The 12356-nt window shown below is 41.9% G+C and overlaps 1 protein-coding gene across 5 annotated transcripts in view; it reads left to right on the forward strand.

Moving 5' to 3' along the window:
• The window catches only part of KIF13B (kinesin family member 13B), a 164615-nt gene that overhangs the window by 75904 nt on the left and 76355 nt on the right, over positions 1-12356 (forward strand). For all 5 annotated transcript variants that reach the window (XM_081943777.1, XM_081943773.1, XM_081943776.1 and 2 more), the window contains 2 exons: positions 4876-5010; positions 11744-11874. In XM_081943777.1, coding sequence (XP_081799903.1) covers positions 4876-5010; positions 11744-11874 — 266 coding nt within the window. The remainder of the gene's footprint in view (positions 1-4875; positions 5011-11743; positions 11875-12356) is intronic.

Here is a 12356-nt window from a genome sequence, read left to right on the forward strand (position 1 = left end):
CTAGGATGGTCAATTCAAAGAGAGATTATCGTTTCAAAAGTAGTGATCTTCTGTGTCCAGATCAAATTTTGGACTGCCAAAATGAAGCCACCTTTGTGCCTTTGTTCTTGGCCAAAAATAAATCAATGTTGGTACATATTTCTTGTTGTAGATTGCAGATGGACTAGGTTTTGTGTCTCTCTACATTCACACAGTGTGTTGTTATCGGCTGCTGTGGCCCGCCAGCAGCCAGTGGAGCTAGTGGCAGACTCAGACAATGAGGAGGTTGGGGAGGAACATGGGCCATCACTCCAGGAGTCTGGGAAGGCTCTGATGAGTGCTCTGCATCAGAGGCAGTTATGGGGCCAGGGCCATCCAACAGTTATCAGCTGCCTTCAGAGTCAGAGATCAGTGGGGCAGAAGAACAGCTGGAGCCTGTTCCAGATGTGCGCATGCACAGAGCTGCCAGGAGAAGGGAACAATTAAGGAACACGGGCCGGCTCCGGTGTAAAGCCACACGTGGACAGTGAATGGCCCCTCCCAAAGAGAATAAAGAGTAGTGAAAGGGGAGTGGAGTTTGCAGGAGACAATTAGTTCACTTAATTAGTGTGAAGATTTGTTCATGACTTTCAGAGACCCCTTGCCAAGTATTTTCTTGTACAGCATTGCGTTTGGAAGATAGCGGCCTGGGAGTTCCGGTTCCGGCGGCGGCGGCGACGGGCAGCTCTTTGCCCGCTCCGGCTCCCCGGTGGGCTTCCCCACTCCTTGGGGGGCACAGGACACCCCGCAGAGGGGTCCTGCTGGAGGGGCGGCATCGCGGGGGTCTCCTGCAGCGGCGGCGGCCGGCGGGAGGTCTCTCGCGCGCCCAAGGCACCGGGGAGCAAGATCGGAGGGCGCTTCGCGTTTCTGCGCCTCGCGCCTCGCTAAAGCCGACCGGAGAATGCAACAATAGAAGGACGCAGCTGCGGTGCGGTGAGGTGGCTTCTCTCTTCACTCCCTATTCTGCACGAAGGATTATTCAGCTTTCTTTAAAACAACTTTCGGAGCAAGTTGGAGGCGCGGCTGGAGGGAGGGGGGTTTTCCCCCCCCCCTTGGACAAGCGGTGAGGAACAATTTTGCTCTCAGCCCCCGGGGGAGGAGGAGGGGGGAGAGCCAACGAATGAAGCCTCACCCAGGTTGAGATGATTTTCTTTTCAATTTAATTTTATATATTACTGTGATTTGAGGACTTCTGGAACTTTTTTTAAAAAAAACTTTGTTATGCCTCTGTGCCCAAAACTGGCAGGGCAAGATGGCACACTTCCGTTGTCTTTATGAACTGTGAAACCTGACTCCACCTTTAAAATTCAGGCTTCCGGTCTTTGTCTCCGTGTCTCCCAGAGGAAACTCTTGTGGATTGGTATTTTTTGAACTTTCTAGGGGAAACTTTTCATCTATTGCCAGACTTATTAGAGAGATTCTCTTCTGCCTGGTTCTCCTGCTCCCGGAATTCACCTGGCTACCCTTCTTTTCTAACTGTTTATCTTATATATGGACTGAACTTTTAACGTTATAAAGGATGGCATCCAAAAGACCACCTCCTGGAAAAGCTGGCTTTGCCACGTCTGCTCCAACATCTGCAACATCCAGTCCAGCCACACAGTCAAAGATAACAGAACTGATGCAACCCAAGACTACAGAGATGGACTTTCAACAAATGCTTCAACAAATTTTACAGGGCCAGGAGGAAATCAAGAAACAGCTAAGGGAAATGAAAGATGAAATTAAAGAAAATCAAGCCCAAATTTATAAGAACTCACAAAGACTGAACCTTGTGGAAGGGGGGGTGGAGGAGGTGAAGGGGGTGGTAGAAGCTGTGCAGAAAGGGAACAAAGATCTTGACATCCAACAGATGAAATTAGAATTTGAGAGAATGTCCTATTATCTTAGATTTCAAAATGTTATAGAAGAAGATGGGGAAAACATAAGGGACATCATGACAAACATCCTGGCTGACTACACACACAAAGAAAAACAACAGATGGGGTGGGATATAGACCTGGTTTATAGAGTGAACTCAGCTTATGCTAGAACACACAATGTACCCAGGGAGGTTCACATTAAATTTCTTAGAAAAAGCACAAGAGATGAAATTCTGGGTGTACAAAGGGGGCAAGCATTGACATATCATGATATGGAGATAACCATTCTGAAGCAGATCCCTAAGAAGATTAGAGAAAAAAGGAAGAATTATTCGCAATTAGCGAATAAATTATACCAGAAAGGGGTGTGGTTTAGATGGTTGATGCCTGAAGGTATGCTGATATTCTGGGAGGAGACAAGAATCAGAATCAATGCACCCATAGAGGCACAGGCCTTTATGGAAAAAAATAAAACACTCCTAGAGAAAACACCAGACATTACAACGGACACGCAGGACACGGGAGGGGCCAGAGCTCTACCGGTGGAGGGAGATGGGGCAATAGCAAGAAGACTCAGATCACAAAAATAAACAAGAAAATCATATTATTATAAATTGACCGAAAGTGATAATGGAATTATACTTGGATTTTATACTGTAATGTTTAATCTGATTGAATTTAGTAATAGAACTAATATGCTGATTGTAATCAATTATATACCAATGCATTATATATAAATGTATACTATGGGTATGGAGGGAGGGGCGCCTTTCACATTTTGCAACTGCCAAAATTTGTAGACCTGTCCATTTACCCTTTTCCCTATAAATGTTGAAAACCCAATAAAATTTTATTATAAAAAAAAAAAAGGAGGATAGCGGCCTGGCAGCTCTCCAAGCCTGATAAAGTCTGTGGTTGCAAATTCACCCTTGAAAGATTGTTGCCGGGACTTCGCTGGATGTGAATGAGAGGAATTCACATTAGCTTAATAAAAAGGGGTTTTGTCGGGACAAGGAGTCTGCTGCATGATTTTGTGAAGCCTAGGTCAGAACATCGGCTAAGAGCCTCCATTGGAACATATTGGTTTTACACTTAGGTGCGCCAACCCTCAACCTATTCAAGGTCCTAAAAACATCATAAGGGAGGTCAGATCCTTCAGCCATATCTTCCTTCAATGTTATTCCTTACTCAATGGTCTCCGGCCTCCATCTTTTAATTCGTACCCTGAGGAATATTTGTTCTTGTCATAAAACTTTCAAAAGCAGTGATGGATTTACTGATAGTTTAAAGAAAAGGTGAGCACCTATTTTTTTTTTCTGAAGGTTGAGAGATGTAGTAGGTGCTGTGATGATGTGGGAGGGAAATGATGTGGTGCTTTAAGCTAATTTTATTCTATTGATCCTGTGGAAATGGTTCTGGGGCAGGTGTGAAACAAGCATTTAAGGGTGCCATTGCCAACCCTGTTTTAAGTACTCCGTTACAGGGCCTCCATGGGATCCAAAAATCATTTTTTAAAAAAAATAAGGGACCAGAGGAATGAAAAATACTTAATAAGATCTTAGGAAATGTTGGTATTCCCTCTTAAAACCTTTTACAGATTTGTTGAGAAAGCCAAACACTTGTGAAATTGAGGACTCACCTGAAAATTGGGCCATTTAACATTTGCCTGTTGCACCACAATTCTACAAAACTCTTGACATTATGTATGTTCAAAGCCACACCTTATTACCACAGGTGATCCCTGCTGGGAACCATTTTTCAAAATAAGGGTTCATGTCGGAATAAATTGGATGAGAAAAAAAACTTTGGAGTTTAATCTTCATACATACCTTTTTAGCTTATACACCCAAGACCCTGGTTTCTCAATTAATGGCCCTTGAGACTAAATTCTACAAGAAGCTTAAGCCTCTTTTCTCTTCCTCTTCCCTGCATTGCATACATATTTCCTGGTGTTGTTGTTTTTTTGACCGTGGCTACTTTTGTCTCAGTTATCCTGGGAAATGGTGTTTCCTATGGCTAAATTCCAAATCATATCAGCAATATTTTCCTCCCCCGAGGGTGAGTGGGTGGTTGTGCTAAATGAGCACAGCTAAAGGCTGTCATTGCAGGACAATAAGGTCATCATGTCTTTGAATTGGGCAGATCAGTGAATTCAGAATCATTTCTTTTTTACATGGCAGATGTTGTCTTAATTATTTGATGAGTTAAGCCTAAATGTTGGTATTCATTCCTTTTTCAAGACCCACCTATTCCAAATAGCTGGCCTGGCTCAACCATAACTTCATAACGCTCCTGACGGGTTTTTTAATTTGGTAATTTTATTTAATGGGATTTTAAATTGTGTTTTTTAATTGTCTTCACTTATTAGTCTACCTCCTCCATACACATGTATATGTCTTTGTTTTTTATGTATGTATGTTGTCTTTATCTGTATTTTATTTGCTTTGATTGTACGCCGCCCCGAGTCCTTCGGGAGAGGGTTGCGGCTAATCAAATAAAATTATTATTATTACTATTCAATGGTTTGGTAGTATTATTTCTGGGATTCTGGATCTGTGAAAAGCAATTGGGGCCAAACATGGGCTTAGGGTTGCAGCTTGTTCATCCAAAATGAAATTTGGAGATTAGGAGAGCAGCTGTGGTTGTAGCAGCTGAAAGAGAAAGATAGGACTAGGAACCACCTTTGGTGGGAAGGTAACAGCGTTCCATGCACCTTTGACATTTAGTCATGCCGGCCACATAACCACGGAGACATCTTCGGACAGTGCTGGCTCTTTGGCTTTGAAACAGAGATGAACACCAGGCCCTAAGAGTCAGGAACGACTAGCACGTATGTGCGAGGTGACCCTTTACCTTTTACCTTTTAGCCAATCATTGACTATGGCTCTCCTTTAGTTTTCTTTCTCTGTTATGTCCAGGGGGAAGAATAACATTGTGGGAGAATATATGGTTCTAGTTGTTTTTTTCTAATGATAGTTGTTTTCCTCTCAAATAGGAACGGCAGAAACAACTTGAAAGCCTTGGCATCTCTCTTCAGTCATCTGGGATTAAAGTGGGTGATAACAAGTGCTTTCTGGTGAATTTGAATGCTGACCCTGCCCTCAATGAACTTTTAGTCTACTATCTAAAGGTGAGATACTAGAAAGATGTACGGGGTTGTTTTAAAATTGTTGTAAATGTAAGGAGCTCCTACACATCTCGTTGTTGAATTCTCCTCTAAGACCCATTTTCTTTTGAAAATATGGAAAATATTTCAAAATCCACTCTGGATTTGATTTTTTTTTATTGGATCAAGACAGATTGGTTGGGCAAAAGCAGATTTTGTGACATTTCATTTCTGTCAGGCTGGGCTCTTCAGGATACAAAGCTATTTATTCAGTGTCCTTGTACTCAAACCCAAGATTTTATTGTTAATTGTGAACTTTTTTCAACAGACACTAGGATATAAATCATTCTTTTTTATGTTATGAAAAGCAGATTTGTATCAATCATGATTTGATGTGTGCAGTTGCAAATCAGATTCCCCCATAAATATATTTTCAATGCTGTCATCCTGCGAATATAGCCTCCTTGGAGAAAATATATACTTCAATACTTAGCACTACACAATACAGTACAATATGTCTCAGCAGCTTTGTACAATAAGTCATCATTATTGTTCCCCTTGAAGCTGGAAAAGTCCTATCTTGGCTACTATGGAATTGAAACAGATTTCCCAGTTCTTGCTTTTCATCTAATTGCAAGCCATGATTATGAGGGAACTACATTTGCAGAATCAGGGCTTGCATTACTGCATATGTAATGCCAAGTCATAATGCAAAAGCAGAAGCATCAGGCAGGGAATGCAACTTCATGAAGCCAGCTCCTAAGTGGATAGGCTGCCATTTAAACTAAGCCAATAATACAAGTATATTTATCGCAGACTTTTCTGGGAGTTATGCAATGCTCTTTTTTAGATATGTCAAAGCTGCTTATAAACTTATTCAGACCTGTGACATTATTTTAAATGCTGCCTCTTTAAGGAAAATCAGTAATCCTATTTATAGTGGGCTAGCACCCTGAAGAATGTACAGGGTGGGAGGTGGGGAAATCTTTAGTCATTACTGTTCCCTTGAAGCAACAAAAGAGCTGACTGAATAGCTTCAGAGAATTTCAAGGCAGTGTAGGTGTCTAGCTTTGTCAGCTGGCACTCCCCCCCTCCCAACTAGTTCCTGATGCCATATCTGTTTCTTTGCTACTCAGCATGAAGGCCTTCAAAGAATGTCTTGACAACAAACTACATGCAGGAGGTGACCTTGTCTATTTGCAAAATGTTAAGATTTCATCTTAGCACCCTAATACTGGTATCTTAGAATTCAGAAAGAGAAAGAAAGAAAGAAGAGGGAGGAAATTAGCATAACCATTTCAGCTCCTTTTGTAGTAAGTTTAGACTCCTTCTTTAGGAATCTAAAATGGCGACTTCTTTATTATGATATGCTAGGGTTAACAGTGCTGATAAAATTTATAATAGGATATTACCCCCAGATGTACTACAATATGAAGGGTCTCCTGGTATCAACTCTCCTGGATAAAGCAGACAGGAAACATGACTTGCTGAGCTAATTCTCCTTTATTGTAGTCTACATGAACATAATTTTGGAAGCCTGAAAGCACAAATTTCCCACACTCTCTCTTTACAACCGTGATCAATTAGAGACTTCCTAAGTCTCTTTCTCCAACAGCTAATTCTACTATATTATAAGGCTACATTAACACAATTTCACAAGTCTGAAAGTACAAACAACCCACCATCTCTTTATAGCTTGATCAGTTAGGTTGGACCCTTTCTACATTTCTTTCTGTGACCCTTAAGCAACTGCAATATCTTTTCACCTACTCCCTCAAGGTCATTCTCACATACCTTTACATTTTATCCTCTACAATTTGCATTTTGTTCAACCTTTGCCTCTTTTTTTGAAAAAAAAAATAGTAGCGATCTTACTGTCTGAATAAGCCTTGTTTAAATGGATTTAGAGAAATAGTTCTGTGCATTATTTAATTCATCATAGAACTCAGTATCTTCTTAGTTTATAGTGAAATATATCCTTTAATCAAACTTTTAGTTCTTACATTTCCAGAGAGACATTTGAGTGAATAGCTTCCCGACACCCATTCCTTCTGCCTTTTAGCATGGTTATCGTGGTTCATAACCCCTGATAGACTCATCCTCAAATAGTATGCACTTCCCCTCCTTCTTTCAATTCAGTTATGTAGTTCAAGTTGATAATGATCCACATGCCAGATTGTCTGTGGGAGGAATCTGTTCCAAGTGCCAAACTACAAAGAAATAAAAATGACAATAAAGCCCAAATCCATAAACAGTTATTATTACAACAGCTCCAGCGAGCATTGTTATTCACCATTCAACAGGGAGGCTGCATCTGGAGGGCCTCAAGTTCCCTGCCCCCACTCTGATTTCCCTTCTTACAATTCCGGTCTTTTTATTATGGTCTTCAATGGGGCCATTGTTGTGTTCCCAGCGTTCAGAAATGAGGCAGGTAGCGTCCAAAAAGGATGCTTTGATTACTCAGAATGATGCCTCCCTGCAGCCTCAAAACAAAACAAAAATCCGCTTGATATCTTGGTGCTAAGCATTCAGGCAACCAGGCAGCAATTTCTGATCTGAAGAAAGCATTTCCAATTCAGTCACCTTCAGACAGATGCTCTAATTCAGAAGTAGAAAGGTGGTTGTTGATCAAGCCCAGAGGTAAGGGATGCTGTAAACCAGGAGAGTCCAACCTTGGCAATTTTAAGACTTACGGACTCGCAACTCCCAGAATTACCCAGCCGTCACAGTTTGGCTGGGGAATTCTGGGAACTGAAGTCTACAGGTCCTAAAGTTGCTAACGTTGGAAACCTCTGATGTAAACTGTAGCTTAGCAATTCTAAAGTATCCAGGTTTCCAGGCTTATTTGCCTATAGCTTTCTTATTCTGAGGATTTATGATGAATGTAATTGAGTTTTTACTATGATTTTTTATTTGTTTTAATGCAAGGCCAGTGGCGTAGCGTGGGTTATCAGCACCCGGGGCAAGGCAAGTAATTTGCGCCCCCTAACCCGTGGATTTTAGCACTCGAGTCTCTTCCACTAGATTAGTTAAAGAAACCCTTACCCCTAAGCACATGTATTGTTTGTTATGAAAATACTGATGTAATTAAAGTAAAATGCATCTAAATACAAGTTTATTTTCAAACACTTTATTGAGTTTAGTGATCCTGCCTATGCCCTGCTAAGTGTCCAGCGTGCCCCCTTTCAATGCGGAATGACCAGCGTGCCCCCTTTCAATGCGGAATGACCAGCATGCCCCCTTTCAATGCAGAGAGAGACCAGCGTGCCCCCTTTCAATGCAGAGAGACCAGCGTGCCCCCTTTCAATGCAGAATGACCAGCGTGCCTCCTTTCAATGCGGCCGGGGCCCCCTGCACCCCCCACGCTACGCCACTGCCACAGAAGCATCTTTGGACAATGATGGCTCGCTCGGCTAAGAAAGGGAAATGAGCACTGGCCCCTAGAATCAGACATAACCTTTACCTTTTATAAGTATTACAGATAGTCCTTGACTTACAACCACAATTGAGCCCAAAATTTATGTTGCTAAGTGAGACATTTGTTAAGTGAGTTTTGTCCTATGTTAAGAAATTGCGGCCAGTTTCTTGCCACAATTGTTAAGTGAATCACTGTAGCAGCACGGTTGTTAAGTGAATCTGGATTCCACATTGACTTTGCTTGTCAGAAGGTCGTAAAAGGGGATCACATGATCCCACAATACTGCAAGTCATAAACACGAGTCAGTTGCCAAGCATCTGAATTTTGATCATGTGACCGTGAGGATATTGCAACAGTCATAAGTGTGAAAAATGGTCATAAGTCACTTTTTAAAGTGATGTTGTAACGTCAAACAGTCACTAAATGAACTGTTGTAAGTCAAGGACTTCAGTCTGTCTCACTAGGTATAGATATTTGTTAATATTTTCATAATGACCTTTGAGGGAGTTCTGTATACAGTCACAATTAACAGAGAGTGCTTAATTTGAATCTCTTTAGTCATTTCCTACATTCTACCTTGCACTTGGCTAGGAAGAATTTATTATTTAAGAGTATTGCATCTAATTAAGATGTCAGCCTCTGCTTTTTAGTCATCAAAGTTAGGTATTTTCTATTGCAATTATCTAGTATTTTGTATAATTACATAATTATATTCCTTGCTTGAATACTTTCTTCCTGAAAATAACGTAATGATATTTAACAGAATCAAATGCACATTTCTTCCCTTAGAAATCATAAATCAAATCTACAGGTATAGGATGGAGGACATGGTGATGTCTTGGTAATAGAACTTATGCAAGTATTTTGAAAAGATAAAATAATTGCATACAATATATGAGTGAATGTTGCAATGTGGCTGCAAAAAAGGCAAGCACAATTTGTATACTTTTCAAATCACAGGAAGGAAGTGTTCCCTTTCATTCTGTGTTGGCCAAATCGCATGCTGAATTATTGTGTACAATTTAGAGCATCACACTAAGAAGGATTTAGACAGATTCAGAAAATAACAGCAGAAATAAATGCAAGGGAATTTAATATGCTCCAGTTATTGTGTCTGCAACTTTAGGATTATATTACTCAATGGCAGCTGTGTTTTATGTACTCCCAAACACAGAGACTTTCACAAGACCATCCTAATGTCCAAACACTTTATTTTGCTTACTATTGATTTAAATTCCCAAGAACAGAAACTGGATTGCCAAGATTGGTCAAACATGCCTGCTTGCAGAAGAATCATATTATGAGGGGTCTTTGGTGCTCTTTGAGCTTGCTTGTTTTCTTGCAGAGGTTTCATTACCCAAACTAGGTAACATCATCAGTGCTAGTAAGGAGTGTGGCGTCACTAGCACTGATGTTACCTAGCTTGGGTAATGAAACGCAAGCAACTTCAGGGAGCACCAAGGACCCCTCATATCAACCCTGAGGTACAAATATTTCTCTTTTATTAGAATCATACTGCTTTACTCCTGAATCCACAGATTGCACACATCTTATTCTTTAATTAGGCATGAATTTGTATGAATGCAATTTAGTCAACAAACCACAGCTAAGCCAACTATGGCTTTTCATGGAAACAGATTTCAACACCCCCCCCCCCCGGTAAATCCATAGTTTGCTTACTCCTAATTATTTCGCTAAGCCCGACCTGTCTCCGCTCACACATAATGTGTGACTTAAATGCACATCTTGATTTACAAGCCACAAGTAAGCAAACCACCACCTGTTTTACACAGCTGCATAAATATGTTCGCCCGCTTTGGTTTCTTCCAGATTACTTGAGGGATGCAAGAGACTTTTGATGTCCCACACAAACATTTAGCGGAACCCAAATTATGTTAGTATCAGAGAAAAAGGTCAGCTGGGACAGACATGTTTCACCCTGGCACGACTTCTATTCTTCGAAGAGCTGCGTGAACGGGAGGGCAAAGCTCTACCGAGCGGATTTCAGCCCCCCCCAGCAGATCTAAGTTGGCCCCAAAAGTAGCAGCTCTGCAATCGCCTTAAAGGCGCAGGAGGTCCGTTGGGGGGGGGGAGAGGGGGGAAGGCCAAGAGCGGCCACGAAGGACCGACAAGGGGCAAATGTCTGGCGTAGGGAGGCGCTGGCGGTGTCTTTAAGGCGCTGTCCCCGCCCCGTTTTCAGACTGCTGGACACCCCGCCTTCCTCCTGCCGAACCGGCGGCGGAGGAGCGGGCAGTACCGTGAGAGCTACGAGCCGCAGGTGTAGGCAGGCGAGCGCGAGCGCGCCCCTCTCAGATGTTGCGCCCGGTGCGGCCGGCCCCCCCTGCACCCCCCACGCTACGCCACTGTGCAAGGCTGCTTTGAGGAATTGGGAAAAAAAATCACAGAATTTTAAGAAGCAAATGAAGTATTCTTCTTTTTCCTTTTGACATTCAGCAGGTTGCATGTAGGCTACTGTGCTAGAAAGACAGGTAAAGATGAGCTACATTAGTAGACTTAATGTCAAGGAGAGGATAATTTCTATTACAGTACAGTCAGCATCTTCTCAGATGATTGACTAGCTGGATACATTATTCTTCATCAGAACTGTGCTTCAAATTAAAAAAATAGTACAGGGGAGAAGAAAGCAAAGTTAATTCAATAAGAAATTTGCTTCCTCTCTCTTTTTCTCTTATCCTTTCATTGTTTCCCCCATTTATTTCTTGCCATCATACTTTCCCTTTTTTTGCTGTTGTTTAGATAGATGATAGATAGATAGATAGATAGATGATAGATAGATAGATAGATAGATAGATAGATAGATAGATAGATAGATAAGTGGGTGGGTGGGTGGGTGGGTGGGTGGGTGGGTGGGTGGTCAGGCGGCGGGCGGGCGGGCAGACAGACAGACAGATAGATGATAGACAGACAGACAGACAGACAGACAGACAGACAGACAGACATGGATGCACTGCATTATAGCAAATGCAAACATAGTGCGAGCCTGATTTTTTCAATTTCAGCTGGTGGGATAATATCTGTAATTCTGAGGACTAGAAACTGCTCTTTCCCTCTACTTCCTCCTCATAGTTCATTGGCATTTTATACAGTAAGTATAAGGGAAGGTAATGGCCGAGTGCACACTTGATGCTAAGTCGTGCCACAATCTGTTTAGTTTTGCTTTATTGTGATGGGAAACCAGCCATCATTTTACAGATTACAGTTTGCTGGGGCACTTTGAGAAAGCCGGACTAGATGAATTGAGAATGGTCAGTTTCATGTGTGGTAAGTAATATGAATTTCTGTTGGATTTCAGTGGACCTGATCTTGAGTCTTTTGCAGGAGCACACACTCATTGGATCCGATAATTCCCAAGACATACAGCTCTGTGGATTGGGGATTCTTCCTGAACACTGTATAATAGATATCACTGGGGATGGACAAGTCATGTTGACGCCTCAGAAGAATACTAGGTAACCGAGTACTGGGTTCTGTCTATAGAGGCAAGGATTTTGCTCTTATTTCAGGATTAAATGAAGCATGGAAGAAGTTCCACTGTTGGATTTTGGAACCATTGTAGCTAAATGAGCTGTGGTGGTGCAGTGGTTAGAGTGCAGTACTGCAGGCTACTTCTTCTGACTGACTGCTGACTGCAATTTGGCAGTTCAAATCTCACCAGGCTCAAGGTTGACTCAGCCTTCCATCCTTCTGAGGTGGGTAAAATGAGGACCGAGATTATTGAAGGCAATGTGCTGACTCTAAACTGCTTAGAAAGGGCTGTAAAGCAGTATATACCATATTTTACGGAGTATAAGACACATCTTTTTCCCTCGAAAAAGAGGGTGAAAATCTGGGTGTGTCTTATACACTGAATACAGCATTTTTGGCCTACCCAAACCCCGCCCCCTTTGCAAAAATGGACGTGCAGAGGGTTTGGGAGACTTGCAAAGTGCTC

This window comes from Natrix helvetica (assembly GCF_964273705.1).
Source record: "Natrix helvetica genome assembly, chromosome: 2".
NCBI lineage: Eukaryota > Metazoa > Chordata > Lepidosauria > Squamata > Natricidae > Natrix > Natrix helvetica.